This window comes from Papaver somniferum, chromosome 6 (genome assembly GCF_003573695.1).
Source record: "Papaver somniferum cultivar HN1 chromosome 6, ASM357369v1, whole genome shotgun sequence".
In the NCBI taxonomy this organism is placed as follows: Eukaryota; Viridiplantae; Streptophyta; class Magnoliopsida; order Ranunculales; family Papaveraceae; genus Papaver; species Papaver somniferum.
In genome coordinates, this window is record NC_039363.1 from 137,916,032 (window position 1) to 137,935,530 (window position 19,499).

At 37.0% G+C, this 19,499-nt stretch overlaps 3 protein-coding genes across 13 annotated transcripts; all 3 read right to left on the reverse strand.

Moving 5' to 3' along the window:
* Window positions 1-341: 341 nt before the first annotated feature.
* On the reverse strand, window positions 342-3,535 carry LOC113289483. Of its 2 annotated transcripts, none has more exons than XM_026538736.1 (7): window positions 3,064-3,535; window positions 2,875-2,963; window positions 2,621-2,759; window positions 2,001-2,099; window positions 1,769-1,885; window positions 1,334-1,593; window positions 342-863 (listed from the first exon to the last, which is right to left on the reverse strand). In XM_026538736.1, exons 1-7 carry the CDS (start codon window positions 3,257-3,259, stop codon window positions 753-755), a joined length of 1,011 nt encoding a protein of 336 aa, XP_026394521.1. In that variant the 5' UTR covers window positions 3,260-3,535; the 3' UTR covers window positions 342-752. The 2 variants fall into 2 exon arrangements, with proteins under 2 accessions (XP_026394521.1, XP_026394520.1); XM_026538735.1 differs by having other exon boundaries at window positions 1,334-1,596.
* A 2,681-nt stretch (window positions 3,536-6,216) lies between these two features.
* On the reverse strand, window positions 6,217-12,643 carry LOC113289484 (patatin-like protein 1). 10 transcript variants are annotated; one of them, XM_026538739.1, is made up of 11 exons: window positions 11,105-12,643; window positions 10,164-11,022; window positions 10,068-10,081; window positions 9,848-9,949; window positions 8,155-8,203; window positions 7,886-8,067; window positions 7,550-7,742; window positions 7,299-7,460; window positions 6,900-7,199; window positions 6,628-6,803; window positions 6,217-6,543 (listed from the first exon to the last, which is right to left on the reverse strand). In XM_026538739.1, exons 2-11 carry the CDS (start codon window positions 10,215-10,217, stop codon window positions 6,474-6,476), a joined length of 1,302 nt encoding a protein of 433 aa, XP_026394524.1. In that variant the 5' UTR covers window positions 10,218-11,022; window positions 11,105-12,643; the 3' UTR covers window positions 6,217-6,473. The 10 variants fall into 10 exon arrangements, with proteins under 10 accessions (XP_026394524.1, XP_026394523.1, XP_026394525.1 ...); XM_026538738.1 differs by having other exon boundaries at window positions 10,164-10,294; window positions 10,864-12,643; XM_026538740.1 differs by having other exon boundaries at window positions 10,164-10,294; window positions 10,626-12,643.
* LOC113291558 (pentatricopeptide repeat-containing protein At5g39350-like) lies at window positions 10,590-11,188 on the reverse strand. Its single transcript, XM_026541080.1, has 2 exons — window positions 10,864-11,188; window positions 10,590-10,759 (listed from the first exon to the last, which is right to left on the reverse strand). Exons 1-2 carry the CDS (start codon window positions 11,186-11,188, stop codon window positions 10,590-10,592), a joined length of 495 nt encoding a protein of 164 aa, XP_026396865.1.
* Window positions 12,644-19,499: the final 6,856 nt, after the last annotated feature.

A 19,499-nucleotide genomic window follows, 5' to 3' on the forward strand; every position in this document is an offset into this window, starting at 1 on the left:
CCACTTTCTATGTTGATGGCGTTTTTTCCCTACTTGAAGCGCCACTGCGCCACTTGTGGAGTTAGTAGTTTTGTTGTTCTCAGTTTTTACTTTACGTTCACGTTTTTGCAAGTAAGAATACTTGGACATCATACCAAACCGTGGTTGTTTTCATCGTCTGTGAAACCGTGTTTTCATCAATTTCAGGGTCATGTAGAAGTTGAGTAATTCAACCTGTTGCCTTGGTTTCAGATTGCTTTCAGCCCTGATCATCCGACTAGAATAGAATTGCATTACAATCACAGGACCAGGAGAAAAGAAAAAGAAAAAACTTGTTCATTGGACTGCTCTGGAAAAAAAAATAAAAAAAATCATACTCTGTTGATGTTGTATACCCCTATCATTTACCAAAAAATGTGATTAAACTATTGACGCTTTGCATCATAATTACTCTGTCTCACAAACTACACATCCATCCACTGATCAAACATCTCCGTGGCGTTTACAGTAAGGACTTGGAATATATATATATATATAAGCACAAATTCCAAGTAAATTACCTAATTGACAGTGTAGGAGGATTTCGATGGTTAATGATTCATTAAAATGCGTCGATCTCTCTAGTGCGTATATCACTCTGATTGTAGAGATGTATACTTGAGACTGAAGGCCCATTGTCATCAAATCTCTCTAGTGCGTATATCACTCTGATTGTAGAGATGTATACTTGAGACTGAAGGCCCATTGTCATCAAAATTTTAAGCTCGCCTTGATCATGTGCTGGTAACACCAGATAGCCAAGGAACAAATACAGGTGCTGTTGAATGGGAACGTCTGTACGATTCTGTGTACTTCCAATGGAAAGTGACTTTAGGAACATCTGCCTGCATTTTACAAATAAAATGGAGATGTCAAGATTTGAAGCATATGGATCCCTCAAATATGAACAGCTTTTATATTAATATTTCGCTCATATACAGAATGATTTGTGCAGAAATCTATGGTTTAAGCCTCCTGCAATCCTAGTATAAAAGGGAAATAGCGCGCACAGTTCAAAGAATGTAGTCATTCCTCTACTCTTTATGATGATCAATTACAGTTGCCACAAAATTTCACGTGTTATTTGAGCTATCATATTTGAAACCCTTCCCCACAACAGATTCATTTTGCAGTAGCTGGTCTATGGTGAAACGAAGGGTGCAAACTACACCAACTCCTTCTATGTTTAACTCAGCCACTATAATCTAAAAAGTGAATCTTAATTATGTTTACGGATCACCGGATATATGGTGATACTGACCAAAAAAGGGAAATAAAGAAATGGGCTAATGTGAGGAATACAACAAATTTTTACCTGTTTCAGCCAGCATTCCTGGAATTTGTGTTCATAAATATCTGGTGAGTGGCAGCCATGCTCGGACGGGCAATAAACCCATATATTACATTTCATTTCACCTTCTCTTGCATTTTTAGCTTGATCTAAGCAAGCCTGGCAACAGTCAGCAGCAGTTTCTTTATGATGTGTAAGGCCCCATTTCACAGCAGCACCGCCATAATCAGTATGCAACTCAGCATTGCATTGTGGTGGAAGCGGACGGCCAGCTATTATATTGTCTTCTAAACAACGATACAAAGATAATATTTAGTTTCAAAAGGATTTTCTACAAAACGATAACAAAATAGAGCACCGAGAGATGTCTGAAGATTTAGAGAAGAAGAATATAGAGAGAACGTAGTAAACAAGGATAGACGAAATCTGCAAATGATAAACCAATCAGTTTTCGCTCACCAGGTTCTTCTTCAGGTCTGTCATCGTGTTCTTTGTGCATGATTTCAGCTGGAAACCAAACACCAAGATCCTCCAAGAGCATGTTCCAATCAGACTCCAAGGCTTTTTTCAGCTTAGCTACAGAAAAGTGACCTTCACATGGTAAGCACCATGAATTGGGATTCAAAATAGTAAGTACTCAATGACACAAATTCAACGAAAGCAAATTCCAGATAGAGGAAAAAGAGAATACTGGCATCTTTCGCTGAAGATGGTGAACTTGAGTTTTCTTTTCCAAGTTGGAACTTATTGGTTTCTTCTAGTTTTTCCGTACGCCATATCTCAAGTGCTTCTGCCAATTGAGAATAAGGCCATAACGTTCATCACGAATATTCATCAAGAAAAAAACACAAAATTATGCTATTTGCAAAATCAATGAAACACACTATTACACAATAAAACACCAAATAAAACCTTCCACTTAATACTGAACATGCCTCTTCCGTCAAATTAAATATGAAAATTTGAGGGTCACAATAGTATATTCGGTTAAGCCTTCCACTTATTAGACCGTATGAAATTAAGAATGATGAAATTGCTGGTTTAAATGAAACAAGATATTCATCTTATTATACTCTCATTGAAAGCTCGAGAAATTTATTAAAGCAAGTTCGTAGTGGAATTCATTATCTACATGATAGCTAGCCTACCATATACCTAGTCGAAGGAAGATACTATGGTGGCCATACATATACTGATTGCTACATCACTTAACTTTACAAGTTGACTATGAAGTATCAAAAAACTGAACTACACGAATACTATTCAAAACCAAAATGTAGAAATAACAGAGGATATTTCAGCAAACCCCACCTCTTTGTTCGCTCAAAGACGCAGTTTTATTCAATCCTTTCAACCTTTGGAGAAGCTCATCAGCTATTTTTTGTTTCACAGGCTTTGATAATTTAACTCCCCTTTTCCCTCTAGATAATTCCTTCTTGATTCCCTTCACCTTTTCACAAAATTTAAAGTCAAAATCCCTCTTTCAATGAGCAGAACAGATCTACAAAGATCAAATCAACAAAATTAAAACCTTTTTACAAAAAGAAAAATTAGGTCTTTCTTACCAGTTTAATAAGGTCTAATGGTTGAGCTGCTTCTCTTATCCGAATTGATTCTTCCATTCTCTTAATCTGATCTTCTGTATACTTACCAGCTACATTAAAATTAATCCATAATGAGAAATGGGTTTTGCACAAAACACATTTGATTCCTTTAGGAAAATTAAATCAAAAATTAGAAATTGGGAGACTTACTGAAGTAGGGGGATAAAGCATTGTCGTTATTGTTGTTGCTACTGGAAGTGTAGATGTAATAAAGAGAATGGATAATATACAGAGCAGCAACCAAGTTAATTGAACAAATAATAATTGTAGTTTTCTTATATGATGATGAAAAACATCCTCCTCCTCCTAATATCTTCCCTCCTCTCCATACAGATAACTGCCCCATTTCGATTTCTTCTTCATCTCATCATCTTCAAATCTCCTCCCCTCCTTCTCTCTTCATCCAAATCTTGTTGATTTACAAAAACAGACAAAACCCAGAAAACTTTTTGAGTTTTTTCCCGATATAATTATGATTTTGCACAGAGCACGAATCGATCAATCTAATCTTTACTAAAACAAGTAAAGTAATGAGTGTTAAACAGAGTAAACAATTCTCTCTCAATCTCTCTCAATTTCTTCTCTTTGTATCTTTTAGATCCTCTGTTTGATTTCATTCAATGTCCGACAACTACTTTCTTTTCATAATATTTCTTTCTGGGGGTTTTAGTCCGTTGGATATTTTTGATGTTCATAAAAAGAGACAATCTTGATATCCAATGTTTAGAGATTCACGTTTAGATTTTTAATCATACATAATAAAGGCATCAAAGAGACTCAAGTTTTTATCTAACGCGACATGCGGTCCACGCCTTTCAGAAAGGTTGCTCTTCTGCCGGCAGGCAATGAAACATCTTTTCCTTTTTCTGAAGGATATTTAAGCCCAATTGCTAACTGTTGAATAATTCATTATGGACTATGACCGCATTGACCAGTCGTTTAGCAACACAAAAATGAAAAGGAAAAGGAAAAAAGTGTGCAGTTGCTGCTGCTACTTAGGAGATGGGTATTACCTATAAACATGGGAGTACTTGAAATTTTATCACCTTATCTTTTCTTATTATGTATGGAAACCCTATCAAGGACTCTTCTACATGCTGAGGAGATGGGTATTATCAATGGAATCAAGATCTGCAAAGCTACACCATCTATCAGCCACCTCCTCTTTACTGATGATTGCATGATATTTTGCAAAGCAAACATTACTGAAGCCCAAAATATAATGCAACTGTTATATTTGGAAGCACATCTGGGCAGCTAATTAACTTTCATAAATCCAAAGTCTTCCAAAAACACTAACCCAGACCTCATTCCTCAAATCAGCAATACTATGGGAGTTCAAGTGCTTGAGTTGGATGATAAATACCTAGAATCTCCTCTTTTCAGTCATGAAGCAAAATAAATTCCTTCAAGCATGGAGTAGAAAAATTGAAGCTGAGACTTACTGGCTGGAAACATACACCTCTAAATCCTGCTGGCAAAGAAGTAATCATCAAATCTGTGACATCCTCAGCTTGCATTTACCAAATGAACTGCTTTAAGGTACCTAAGAAAACCTGCAAAGACATCAACAATCTTCAAAGAGACTTCTTCTGGGGAAAGAATATATAAAATCCTTCTGGTTATTACCCTAAAGCCTGGACAACAGTGTGCAAGCCAAAAGAAATAGGAGGACTAGGTTTCATGAATATGGAGCTATTCAACATCTCTATGATCACAAAAATTGGATGGAGACTTAAGCAGGATAAGGATTCCCTATGGTACAAGATCATGGATGCCAAATATCTCTTAGGAAGAAATGTTCTTAGCATGGATGCAAAAGCAAAGGATGGGGATTCCTGGATATGGAAAGGAATTCTGGAAGGCATCAACAACATACAACAACACTGATATTGGAGAATTGGCAATGGTAGAAAGATCAAAATCTGGGAAGATATATGGATCCTAAATACCAACTCAAGACTACCAAAACCCCAAAACTGCCCACAGTACATTGAAAAGCTAGAATCTCTGCTTCTTCCAGATGGAACCTGAGATGTAGTTCAAGTCTCTATTTTTTTCAGCATTGAGGAGGCTACAGTGATTGTTACATGGCAGACACACCCTAATGAAGAAGACAGGATAATATGGAATCTCAATAATACTGGAGTGTTCTCTGTCAAAGAGCTGTACAAGGCAAAAATTGGTCACCTCTACAGAAATGACACTCAAACTGGCAACTGGGAAGCCATTTGGAACATGGATGTGGATCCAGTCATCAAAATCTTTATATGGAAATGTGCACATGGAATTCTTCCCGCTAATGCCAAAACAGCTAGCATACTTCATTATACAAATCCTTTATGCACTGTTTGCAATAGTGGGGAAGAAAAAGCCATGTCTCCCTTGTTATTGAATTGTCTTGCTGCTACTTTGGTGTGGCAGGAAATCCTTGGCCCCTCTCATACTCTCTTTGATAACAATACCATCTTTATTGACTGGTTGAATTCATGGTTCCATTTTGGAAACACTAGCTTTGCATGCAGCATTTATGCCACCACTTGTTGGTATATTTGGAAAGCTAGATGTGATTTCACTTTCAAATAAACTCAGCCTAATGTGGGAGTTACTACTCTCAGGATCAAGCAGCATTTGTGCAATCATAATAGAATACATGTTATGCAGGATCATATTATGAACAATTTCCCTTTTTTACCTGAGGAAACTGACATTGCTTTGCAACAAGGCACTACTCCTTACACTTGGAATGCAGAAGCAGGGTTTGGGAAGCATATCAGTATATGCACAATACCAGACTCTGAGAATTCTTTATACTATACTGCTCTAACTATGACAGATTTTGGGGGAAACATCATTGACGCTAGAGGACATCCGGGACACTATGGAGAAGGGGGAGCCACAGGGGGGGCAGACCTAGCATTCCAGTGGGCCAAAGAAATGCAGCACACAAACATCACAATATCTGCTGAATCAATGGACATTCTAGTTCGATTTAAGTTGTTATACCATGAAGCTGCTCAACGAAGATTTCATCTTAAATACCATGAAAGAAGACACAGTCAAGAAGACAATAGTAGAAATATGGTCATAAATCCCATCTCTTTTGTTTTACTAAATCTTAGCATCATCCAACGTAGTAGGAATATAGATGCGTTTAAATTAGCTCTTTCCTATAAGAACAATGCTGGCAGGCTGAGTGGTGCACCCACAGCCAATGCTAATACAACTCTATTGTACTGCTCTTAGTGCCTTTTTAGGCCTAAGCTTTTCCTAAAAAAAAAAGGAGTACTTGAAACTTAAAAGTGAACATTGAAACTTTCTTTTTTCTTAATTTTGCACACATTCAAGATTTAAGACGTAATCACAAGTACTTGGATAGTTAATAGTGCAACAAACTAACTTATAAGCAGTCTAGCTTGCTTGCTTTATTGTCCAAAACCCGTGTACCATTGCAAATGTAAAAATTTGGTAACAATTCTTTAACAAAAAGTACAATCTAAGAGTAATGCCATAATGCTTCCCTTGTGAAACCGGCCGGATCAATGTTTCAAGAATCGGAATTATACACAACTCTTCTCCTCCAATCTTGCTTTCCTCATTCTCCTTTCTTCTGACAGTAATTTTGCAAATCTTCAATAGAAAGAAGGTAAGAATAAATATGTGTTGACATACAATTAGAAAGAATTCACCGAGTAGTTAGGTTAATTACACTACCTAGTGAGAGCTTGTTCATTAGTCCCTTCACTCTCAACTGCTTCATTCAAACCAGTGTCCAGATTCACTCTTGAAACAGGCTTCTTTAACAGCCTTTCACCTATCTTCACAAGCATCTCCAAGTTCTTTTTTGTTGCTTTATCCGTAGATGACGCATCCCCACTCAGTGAGTCATCCTACATTTGTTAAGTCGATTTTTTTTATCACAATATTTTAGCATCACTTAAAATGATATATGCATGTCAAGAAGAAAGCTAGAATAATCTGGGTACCTGAATCCGAAGGTAGTTATCCTCGCATCGACTTGATCGAAAAATATGAGACATGTGCAGATCAACCATGTCTGCACTTGCTGACATAAATGAATCAACTAAAGGGCATCCTCCTTTATTCAGTAACCAACCAAACATTCCCCACTTTGCAGCCATTTTCGAGTTGTATTTTTTCGCCATTTTTGAACTTCCAGTTCCTAGTGAGATACAAACAAATCGTCTATAATCTAAAACATGTTCAGCTGGTAAGTCTAGTTCCTCTGGTGGCTTTTCTCCTACTGGCTTCATTGCTAACAGTGCCTATTTCAAAGAAAATTTACAGTTAATTCTGAAAGGCAGATTTGACGAATCGATGAAAGTTATGCAGTATATTGAGAACAGCATACATTATTTTCTTACAGGATTATTTGCTGCCACCCCACCATCAACAAGATGAAATTCCCGAACGTTCCCTTCTGCATCCTTGGTTTCAAAATAATGTGCAGGAAAATAAGTTGGCGCCGATGAAGTACTTACACAAATATCTGATAACAAAGCATTCTTAGAAACATCTGTCTGAACCTGCAATATGTATAATCACATGTTTGAATATTGGAAGAACATGTAAACCTTAAACATTAAGTTTCATAAGTTATCATGAGATGTTATACCTCAAAGGATGAAAAGATGACTGGCTGAAGTAGTTTAATATCGAATGTTGGTACAATGACTTGAGTTAAAGTTTCTTTAAGTCTTCGATCCCCAAGAATTTTCTGAAGTAGCTTAAGTAGATACTTCCCGTCATACTTAGGTCCAATTAAGGCACCCATCATCTTAACCAAAGGGTAAACAACTCTTGATTTACTATAATAAATAGCTGATATTAGTAATTTAGCAACAATCCGAACTATAACGACACTCTAAGGAAACAAAATTTACCAAGACATGTGATTCTTTTCCAATATACCATAATTCCAGCGTAAACCAATTTACGTGGTAGTACTTACGTTGATTGAGGAAATATTTTGGGGCAATGCTTAAGGTAAAATGGAGTAACATCTTTTGCCATGAAAAGAGGGCGTTTATGTCGATCAGGTGCAGTTAACATGGCTGTTATTAGACCTCCTGTGCTAGTTCCAGCTATCACATCAAAATAATCTACTATTCTTGCATCCTCTCCATCTAGTTCCTGTTTCATACAAAACCAAATTATCGCTACATAGACTTACAAAAAAGTTCTAAGTTAAGCAAAGCCATTGTTGAAATTTTGTTATACTTGCAGTTTTGCTTCAAGAAAAGCCAAGATGGTTGCCGGAATGATGCCTCTAATTCCTCCTCCATCAATGCTTAGAACAGTTAGTATGTCTCCATGAACAAGTGGAATGTTTTTAGTAATCTTAGTACTAGAACTTTTATCCATGTTTCTGTATAACTGTATATGTGAAATAGAATAATTGAACCGAATGACATATCAAAGACAAAGAGTAGCGTCTATTTATAAACTGAAACATGTTAAAATGTGATTCCAGTGCAGATGGATAGACATGCAATGAATATCAAACGGGGAGACTACTCGCTCCTAGTTAGTCGTGATAGTCATTTTGGCATTTGTCAACTGAATCTTATTCGAAGACGCAACGCAAGATGCATTCTCGGACCGATACAAAGTATTTATTGATATCTGCAAATGAGATGATTACGTATCCTGTTACGCGTGAATGACTATATCCTTCAGGAGTGCGTAACGGGGAGTAAGTAAATAAAATTGCTTGCACGTAACAAAACCAGAGAAGAAATAGTAATGATACAATTAAACACTGAAGGAGATTATAATCAAAGTTAGTGTCATCACTAATAAGTTTCTCTAGGTAAACATAAAGACACATAAAACAACTTTATATAGAAACAAAACAAAATGAGTCAAGTTTTAGCAAAATATTTTGGTACATTATGCATTTTGCTTTTAATCATTTTTCTTTATGTTTCTCTTGGTCCTATTCTGAGAAAAAGTACGGGTTTCTCGGTTTGGTTATCAAAGTGAAACTTGCATTGCAAGGGTAGAACAAACTTTCTTCTCCAGGTTCATAACACTCACAAAAATAGTAAAGCTTATGCAAGCATAGTTGAAAAAACCTCACCTAGCAAAGTTGGAAAAATCTCACCCCTTTTTCAAATCCTAAGAAGAGATAAGATTTTTTACTTTAAATACATTAACCCACAGTTTGAACAGTTAAGATATTCATATACGTCATCTAATATGCCATTATGAGAGAGAAGTTCGATTTCGAAAAACAGGGGATTTGCTGGAGATTTTGGTAACACAAGTACCAAACAGCTTAATGAGATCAGAATTTCAACTGAATTCATGATCTTTTCTTTGTAAGCCCACTGAGACAGTGACCTACGTCACCTATCCAAGAACGGGCAGGGTTTAGAGATTTTGAAAATGTAATTGAAAAATTTCTTGCCTATTAAGGTTTTAAACTAAGACCCACCAACCTGCTATTGCCCACACTTCCTTCCACCTGTAAGTCTACAAATATTCTCAATTTCTCTGCAAGACTCAAGTGGTCCAAAACTCACAAAACACAAAATGATGATTGGTGGTGACCTGGATATGAAAATTAATCATCTTGGCAACTCTAGCCTCTAGGTCTATATGTGGGTCCAAAAGCTTGATAACAGGACAATGTTAATGTGGGAAATAACAATTCTTGTCCCCCACCAATTACATTTAGATAAATGCAGACAAAATCAGACCTCACCCATCCCATCCCTGTTCATACCAAAGAAATATTACTAGGAGAAACAAAGGAATGAAAAGGGAATCCAATGCTCCATAAGTGAGCATCCTATAGAGAAAGAGGAGGGAGGGGTAGAGGACAAATCGACACTGCAGTACATTAACAGTGCGCATTAGCGATCCGTGCATTAATGTATTTATATGTACAAGGGCTACTGAGTTTTACCTGAACATGTGTCTGTTGCTATACTTGACTTGTGCAATTTGTGAACGATCTGCATTTGACGAAGTTTTGCAGAGATATGCAGCCTCACATATAGCTCCTCTTCTGCAGTACACACAGAGAGAGATGTGATTAATTAAGAATCAAGTATACTGTGTTTACAAGGATACAATTTGTGAACGATCTGCATTTGACGAAGTTTTGCAGAGATATGCAGCCTCACATATAGCTCATCTTCTGCAGTAAACACAGAGAGAGATGTGATTAATTAAGATTCAAGTATACTGTGTTTACAAGGATACAATTATAACTAGCTTACCATGTACTGGTATGTACGTACAAATCCAGTATTTAACAAAACCCTGTTCTTCATCTGGTCCGAACTCTAAACAGAACTCTAAACCGTAGCATCATTGGATTAGGTTTAACCATGGCCAACCAATAAGACAACTGCATAAATGTGTTGACATAAAGAAAAGATATGTTATTTGGAATACTTCAATTCAGGTGTTATATAGCACGACTATAATCAATACAGAGCTTTGTCAGAAATTTTACTTGTAAACAACACTTGTGGATTCAGTCAGGACCAGCTCTTTTATAATAGACAGATGATAACGATTTTAGCTAACTAATTGCTTGCTCAGTTTAGTGGTGATAATAACATTATTGAGAACTAACTAATTGGAGCACTAAAAAAGGATACAGAATTGTATTGAGAATAGTCCCACATGTTCTGCGAGAACTAGTCCAACTCTTCCATTAGCTTTTTCACACTTACGGAATCATCAAATTTCCCAGCTCTGGCATATATGTTGGAGAGTGTCACATAATCCCCAGGGTTTGATGATTCGAAACTAAATATAGATGCTCTGCAACTATCTTTCCCATGTCGATATTTTGGTGGGCAGGCATCTATTCAACATATATGCTGGAGCTGGAAGCTAAAATGCCCCTTGGCAGGCAGAGCATCTATTCAACATATAGAGCTGCTCTTGAGCTTGGCAGGCAGCACCTACCAGGATCAAACGGCGTTTTATTTATGACATCCATTGCGTCCTTGAATCTTCTAGAACGAGCAAACAAATCCACGACACATCCATCGCGATCTCTTATGGGAACAGTGCTGAATTCATGATTCATGCTATTGAAGAGGTGGAACCCTTGTCCAACAAGACCTGCATGGTTATAAGCTGTTAGTGCAAATGTGAAAGTAACTGAATTTGGGAAAATAGTTGATTGGTTCTGCATTGGTTGTACAAGCTCAAGATCAGCTCTTCCATGGCCATGAGTTCCATATGCGCCTATCATTGTGTTCCATAATACAACATTCTTGTGACTCATTTTTGTAAAAAAAAGCACAAGCATCTTTGACGAGCCCACAGTTGCAATACACATTGATAAATGCATTCCATACTGCAACCGCCGAACTGAAGTCATTTTTCACGAAGTGGGCATGAATTTGTTTCCCAGGAATTAGATCACACACGGGTAAAACAGTGGATAATGTAATCTCATTGTACTCAACTCCAATCAACTGTCACAAAACATTTAAGTGCTGCATCACCAATTTCAAGATGTGTGAAGCCGAAAATCGTTGGATTCCAAGTAACAACATCAGATTTATCCATTAACTCAAAAACATATCGCCTAAAGTGCCTTCCTAATTCAGCATACATGGTTGACAATGCAGGCTCAGGTGAAAAGAATAACACATCTCTTTCTAGACTTCTAATCTGCGTGAATTTCTCATCCATTTTCAGTATTCCCAAAAATCTGCACGACGCAATAGATGATATGGATAAGGAAAAACTCCTCCTTCACACATCATATCCCTGAAACATCCTCAAGGACACTTCATGTTTGCCAGTTCTTGAATAACCAGACATTAAGGTGATTCATAAGATAATATTAGGCTCTTTATTATGTTCAAATATCCTCAGAGCCTTGTCAAAGTGCCAATGCAGTGTGAATCCATGATGGTATTCCAAGAAATTAAATCAGGCTCAAACCTATTCCATTTCATGGAATGGAATAATTCGATACCCAGATCAGCAGACCTGTCACCAACATAGTCAGAAATCATCGAATTCCATGTCGACAACTCTTATTGTAACATTTGATCAAAAACCCGATGAGCATTTTAAACATCTCTGAATCTTGTATACATATTAATCAATGAAATACAGACCTCCGATATGTTTTCAGCACTCGAACTAAATTATATCAGTGTGAACTTCAATTCCTTTCTTTAAACACAAAGATTGAGCACACGCCTTCGTAACTTTCGGGAAGGCATATGAATCAGGTTTGACATCCAGCGATCGCATTAAGCAGTAGGTCTGCAAGGACTGCATATAAATTCCGTTTCTCAAATGGTACGCAAGAGTTGCAATCCACCCGAACACATTTGGTTCAGGCATTTTGTCGAATAGGTAATGCATCAATGAAAGATTGTCATAGTCTGGATACATCTGAACCTAACCCATGGACTATAATTTTTTGATGAACTTGATATCCTTGTTTCAGTGCATTCAAATTATGCAACATTGAATAAGACTAATCCATCGAGAAGGAGATGAAATACTATGGTTTTTGAAGATCGGTGAGATTCCATCTTAAGGGATCCATTTTTTTCATCCGATTTGAATTAGTTAGCTAAAGCTTTTATATGGATTTTGGCGGGTCAACACAAAGAAAGTTTGCGGGCGACCTCTTGGTTTCAACCTCCTCTTTGGATCAATTTCTGCGTTCATGCCCTCAACAGGCACCACTGTGACCTAAGACTTGACTTCAACAAGGAGAAAGGGAACAAATGAAAGCGGACCGTTGCCCGTTCGATATTTGTCTCGTCATAAACCTATGGGTAAAACTCAACTCTAAAGCCGGTCTACAAGTAGAGGGATCCCATTGACTTGTAAAATACCAATTAAATCCCATCTAAATAACGTGGGACTAAAGTCCCAACAACATTCAATTATAAGCTTGACTTGAAGAAAACAATACCAAAAACGTGGTTGAAGATACATGTTCAAGGTTAGCAAACAAAATTGCGAAAGAGCTTACAACACGAACCCAACAAACCTAACTAAACTAGTCAACGAAAGCACCAAGCCATCAAATACGGACGAAATACCCAACCAAAGAGTGTGTACATAACAAACCAACCTTATTGGTTGGTTTGAAATATACAAAAATTTTTTCCTAATCGAAAAAGGTTAAATCTTTATTGAGAAGAAAAGAAAAAAATAACCTCAAGCCAAGCAACAGGCCCAGAGACTAGTATACATTTACACGTTATAACTCATAACCACCTCCCAGTGAAAAATAAGTTATCTGAAACTTATACCTTTAAACCACCCATTCAAGGATCCGCACAGAAAAATAAATCTCTTTATCTCAATGATTATTGATTCCGTTTCCCCGCCTCTTTTTTTTTTTCTATGACTCTCCAGTTATGCTCATACTAAATTCCTCATACCACAACAAAGTGAAGCACAGGCCAGACTTTGTGTAAGAAAAATAGTTCTTCTGGACCCGGCTTGTGTCAATTCTCAAAGAAAAATAGTTCCATATGTATTGATGACAGGACAAAGCAACAACATGTGATTAACTTCATCTTCATATATATATTACAGAAGCAACAAGTTTCGTGTTGAATGTCACAAACCTTCCTAGTTAAATTCCTCACCGTTGGTATTGCATTATGTACTGTCATCCACACAGACAACTGAGCCTTTGAAAGGACATACTTTCTCCAAATAACTCTACCAACTTTGGATAAATGTCTTCTTTTCCATTTAGCTAATTTCTTGTTAAATTTTTTAATAATGCAATCTTACACCCTACTTTGTTTGACTGTTGATCCAAGTGGCAGGCCCAAATACTTGAGAGGTAGAGCTTCCATCTTGCAACTCAAAATTTTTGCAGTGTCGGCAGCCGTATTATCTGCTCCTATAATAATCACAGTGCTTTTTTCAAAGTTCACTCTCAGCCAGTTATTGCTTCATACACTTGTACTATGAGAAACAGATTTCCACAATTTTCTCTTTGGCATCTAAAAGATTATTGTGTCGTCAGCAAACTGTAGACGTGACACACTAATTTAAGAGTAAATATTGAAATCAGATATCATGTTTAATATTTCACCTTGTTGTAGAAAGTTTAGTTAAAATTTATGCAACTAGAATGATTAAAAAAGATGAGAGAGAGTCTCATTGCCTCAATCCTTTTTGATGTCTGAACTTTTTGGTAGAGCTTCTATTGACAAGAATAGAAGGTTGTATAGATGACATGCACCAAAAATCCAATTTCTTCATTTTACACCAAAACCCGCTCCTTGAAGCAAACTGTCATCAATGCAGTGACAATTAACATTATCGAAGGCCTTTTTGGTGTCTAGTTTGCGGAGTATAACATGCACTTTTGACTTGATTCTTGCATCAGTGAGCTCTCTTGCTACCAATATATCATCTTTATTTGTTTACCCTTGATAAAAGTGATGAGTGCCAAATATTGTATAATTTTATCCCTTTTTGTTGGCATTTAACTCATCTTTTGTACAGTAATTCTACATTTTATCCCATATTCTGTATTTTCATTGTTTTCAAGAATAAATATTTTTCTTACTTAATTTTGCATTTTTAGGTAATAAATAAAGTCTGGATGACTTGCGGAGCGGAAAAGAGCTGAAGAGTGGTGAAAAGCCGGAAGAAATTACGCAAGGAAGCCGCAAAGAATGGAGCGCACGTCCAAAAAGCTAGGAATGGGCTCAAGAAGGAAGAATTGTTCTTAAAGAAGATATGGGCTTGGCATACCCAAGGCCCAAAACCCTTACCCAAACCCATTTTCTATATCCATACCCGCCTCCATTCTCAGCCGTTAGATTGGATCCATCTCATCATCCAATGGTCGCTTCTTCATCGTTCATCAAAATCTGAAGTACCTGCAAAACACCATAGTGCCTAAATTCCAAGCCTTCAGATTATATCACATTTAGATCCTACGGTCGCTTCTTTGCCTGCGCATCAAATCTCGATACTTCCGCTTAACACTTCAACACCTAACCCCATCTAGAGCCGTTAACTTCGTTGTATCAAGACATCCGAAGGTCGATACCAGCCTCTTCAGGCGGAGCCGTCCGATTCACCTACCAGCTTCGATTCCAGTGGCTTAGCTTCGCCAACATATAACTTTGATACGCCCGCTCAACACTCTAAAAACGGATACCCTATACCCTAAACTGTCGACCCATTCTTCTCCTCTTTCTTTCTTCTTCTCCTCCACCCGACAGTTGCAGAGCTGCAACTGCAACACCCATTCCGCCACCATACCTCTGCCACAACCACACCACCTTCTTTATCATCACCACCACCTACCGCACATGGTAACTTTCAATCAACTTCATCAACATCACATGATTTCAGTGGCGTGTGGAATTGATGAGAATGATTGCATGTTATCAATCGAAGCTAGAAAAGGCATGGGAAGGAGCAGTGAAGTCAGAGGAAGGATGGGTCAGCGATTGATTGAAGAAATTGCGCCATCAAAGTAAGATTTTACGAAACCCTAATTTCTCAATTTTTGGGATTTTTATAGAAAACCCTAATTTCTGTTAGGAGAAGCAATGAATTAGTTATGGGTTCAATTTGTACTGTCAAAAATTAGGTAAATCATATACCTAATTTCACTGTTTGAATTTGGGTATTTTTCTATAAACCCTAAATTGGGTATAAAAGGGAACTGTGGGTTTGTGTGTGAGGTTTTATGCCTGGAATAGCCGGCGTCCAGAACTTAGTTCTGTTAAATGTTCATTTTGCTGTTCACTGTTTATCCATTTTAATGTTTTGATTTTCTCCATTTTATGTCACTGTGATGTTGTTATGAACTCCACTGTTGTGTTATGTTTGTTCTTTGCTGTCACTCCCATATTCCTGTTATGTTATGTTTCTGTAATGTTTGTATCATGTTCTGTAATGTTCTTGTTATGTATGTTCTAAACCTCAAATGCTAGGACTAGATGAAACCATGAATCAATAAGATAGTCTTCATCATGTGCAGCTCTTGTCCAATGTTGTTAAGCCCTTAGACTAGTTGTACTTTAATCAGACAATTAGTACTTTGGTAACTATTTTAGCTGTGAGTAGAATATCCCCTAGGTTAATGGTGGATTCAACATCCTAGTGTTCTTTCATCACTCATGTTTACTGTTTTGTGTGAATGTTAGGCTAAAGCCTTTAGAGCATTGTGTTGATTGAGCAGTGGGGAGAAACTAGTGCTCACTAGTGACTGTGAGAAAACTAGTTCTCTTCCCACTCTAGTAGTATGCCTAGGCTCACCTTCACCATCTCACCTTCACCATCTCCCCTGCCCTTGGCTTAGGCCTTGGTTTACTTCCATTGTTCTTGTAGTTTCATTGTACTGTCACATTTACTTCACTATTACCTTGTGTTTATTGTTTTATCATCCATTGCCTCATTATTTCACTACTATCTTCATCACTTTCACAATCTTTTGTCACTGCTTTGTTTAGTGCATTGTTGTTTAGTTCTTTGCTGTTTAGTCATTGTCTTGTTTAATTTTCTTCATTGTCTTTACCTTAGGCTAACTGCCTTTGTATTATTGCCTCACTGCCTTCTTCCTCTATCTTTGCTGTTTTGGCCTAGAGCCATTGTTGCTCACTGTTACCTGTCTGTAGAGGTCACTTCTTTTCTTCTTGACCAAAAACTCTCTAAGCCCACTGTCCATTGTTTGTACAAACTGAAGCCCGGTTCACTAAGGCAAAGACCCAGTTCAATCCAAAGATCAAGCCCAGTTCAATTCACATCAGAAACCAACTGAACCCAAGTTCATCCCATCAAAACCACTGAAATCCCAACTCATTCCAAGGGTATTCATAACCCATTAGCACTCAAAAGCCCATTGATTATTCATAGCCCAATAACAAATTAGAGCCCAAAATAGCTAGAGAACTCCAAACACACCCAGTCTCTGTGGATCGACCCGTACTTGCACGAGCTACAACTGAAGACCGTGCACTTGCGGTATTACTGTAGGCCCGTTTTTATTACACTTCAATTTTATACGCATCTCCGGGTCCAACCAAAAAGTCCTTTGGTGCTCTGAAATTAGCCAGGAAAGTACAATATTGAGCCTGTTTGCCAAAATTTTTGAAGACTATCTTGTATATGCTTCCAAGAAGACTAATTGGTATAAAGTGTTGAGGAATGATGGACTCCTCTCTCTTAGGGATCAAGCTTATAAATAAACAGTTTAGTCTCAAATCCATTTTTTAAGATTCATAGAAACCCTTAACTACTGCCATAATGTCATCCTTGAGTACTGGCCAAGCAACTTAAAAAAACTCTATTGGATAGCCATATGGGGCTGGCGATTTGTTCATTCCACTTTGTTGAATGGTTGATTAAACTTCAACATCCTCAATTGGCCTTTCGATCCAAGACTTTTCCTCCACTGACATTTTACTGAAATCAGATGTGTTTAACTGGGCCCTCCATGTATGTTGTTCTTGAAATAGCTTTTAGAAGTAATTAGTAAATTCAATTTTGATATCATGTTGGTTGAAGTTATCTTCCCCATCTATCACCAACTTATGCACTGTGTTTTTTCTAATCTTCAATTAGTTATCTGATGAAGATATTTGGTGTTACATTCACCTTCCCTAAAGTGTTTATATTTATCTCTAGAGAGCCATTTTCTATGTTCATTCATTCTTAGTTGTTTAAGTTCAACTCTCCATCGAGCTCTATCAGTGAATTCCTCAATTAAAAGTGCACTTGCTTCTTATTTAAGATTGCAAGAATGGATCTTTTCCACTAACTCCTGCTTCTTCGCCCCAGCTTGGCCATAGTTCTCTCTACTCCATATTTTAAGAAAAACTTCAAAATATGTAGTTTCTTCAAAAATACGAATCCATGAGATCCAGAATATAGCATACTCTTCCACCAAATTTCCATATTACTTAAAAATGTCTTATTTTCTAACTAATATGTTTCAATTCTGAAAGGGAGATTATACATGTAGTCAACATTACAAGTGAGTGGTTAGAGACACCTGTGGAGAGAAAAGTTTGAGCAACATTGGGGTATTTTCTCTCAAAAGATGTTGTTATTAATATATTGTCTAATCTGTATAATATAGGATTTGCTTGGGTCCAAGTATATATAAAACCACCACCCACAGAAAGAATCATGAGGTCCTGTTGCGCCATAAGTTGGTTGAACAATTTTTTACATGCTTTTGAACCACCAAATTTCTTTTGTTCCCAATTCTTTCTCATCCGTACACTCTCATCATCCCATATCGTTAACATACCTCTCCTAAGACCCTGAGAAGGTATTTAGTGCAGCGGATATTACTGAAAATAGAAAAAAGAGATAATTTGTTCAGACCTCGATTATTCCTAGGAATAAGGACTACGAATATAGATAATTATTTAGACCTCTGTTTCCCGACTATTAATACAGATCAGAATTAAATTTGAACAAGTTCAATAAAATAATTTTATTAATCAAATCAATGGTCTAGAATAATAAATTTGCGTACTCTTAAATAGACTTGGGAAAAACCATAACTTGTCCAACAAGAAAGTATGAGTACAATCCAAAACCGACTCAAACCCTAATTTGTTATTTTTGGTAAATTTTAGGTTATCTAAAAGAAAACTAGTGACAAAACCCCTAGGTGAACAAACTAGTGATAAGAAAAAACCGGTCATATTATTTCTACCAAATAAAAACCGTTTCAAATAAAACAGGGACAAAAACCCCAAGCCAAATAATAATGTGTAAATTTAGTTTTTGTTACTTTTAAAAAAGCCAAACATACCCTTCGACCTTTTCTTCTTCTTCTCTGATTTCTTCTTTCTTCCGTCTCCTTCTCCCACCATCATCATCACCAGCAGCAACAATGGAACTGCACGAGAAGAACAACGCTGATTCAAGAGGTGAAGAATTCGAGAGACGTTACCACCACCCTCCTCCGCCTCCTTCAATTCCTTAACCATCGACACCATTACCACCACCACCCCAACCTTAATTAAAACCCTAACCATAGTTTCATTTTCAAATTCAGAAGAAAACACAAGTGGATCTGGTGATGTTCTGATATTTTTATAAGATTAGATGAATAAATTTTTGAAATTAGGGTTGCGATTGTAACTTCAATTGAAGAACAAGAAGAACATGGATGGGTTGGTGACGAATTGATGATTGAGATCGATTTTCAAGGAAGAGATGACGGAGTGGTGATGTCAAATTTGATAACCTAATTTGTCTCATCGGCGATAGCGGTAAGAAATCACAAATTTCTTGTAATTTTTTGTTAAATTTTTTTCAAATTTGTTGGTGGAATTAGTCTTTTGGTTGTGAAATTGAAATGGAAATGCTAATTTCACAAAACTAGGATGAGTCTTTTGGTTGTTGTTGATGGTGGTAGTGATTGGTTGAGATGATTCTGCGGTGGATTGAGTTGTCGATCGACAAGAAGAGATGTTGAACTGAAATGGGTTTTGTGGTGTTGGGTTTTAATAGATTTGATTGTTTGTTTTGTTCCTAGGTTATGACTTAGATGGATTTGTTGATGGCAGTAGTGACTGTAAGCTAAACTGAACTGCAGGTGATGGATTAGGATGCAT

Bases quoted from the DNA above. Each gene is read 5' to 3' on its own strand.
- LOC113289483 (XM_026538735.1), bottom strand. From the start codon at position 3,259: ATGGGGCAGTTATCTGTATGGAGAGGAGGGAAGATATTAGGAGGAGGA. The intron at 2,964-3,063 runs GTAAGTCTCCCA...ATTTTAATGTAG, and splicing joins TGCTTTATCCCCCTACTTCA to CTGGTAAGTATACAGAAGAT. The intron at 2,100-2,620 runs GTGGGGTTTGCT...CTCAATTGGCAG, and splicing joins GTCTTTGAGCGAACAAAGAG to AAGCACTTGAGATATGGCGT.
- LOC113289484 (XM_026538739.1), bottom strand. From the start codon at position 10,217: ATGAAGAACAGGGTTTTGTTAAATACTGGATTTGTACGTACATACCAG. The intron at 8,204-9,847 runs GTAAAACTCAGT...AGGAGGAATTAG, and splicing joins AGCAACAGACACATGTTCAG to AGGCATCATTCCGGCAACCA. The intron at 7,461-7,549 runs GTATAACATCTC...TACATATTGCAG, and splicing joins TCATCTTTTCATCCTTTGAG to GTTCAGACAGATGTTTCTAA.
- LOC113291558 (XM_026541080.1), bottom strand. From the start codon at position 11,188: ATGAGTCACAAGAATGTTGTATTATGGAACACAATGATAGGCGCATAT. The intron at 10,760-10,863 runs GTAGGTGCTGCC...TATGTTGAATAG, and splicing joins TAAAACGCCGTTTGATCCTG to ATGCCTGCCCACCAAAATAT.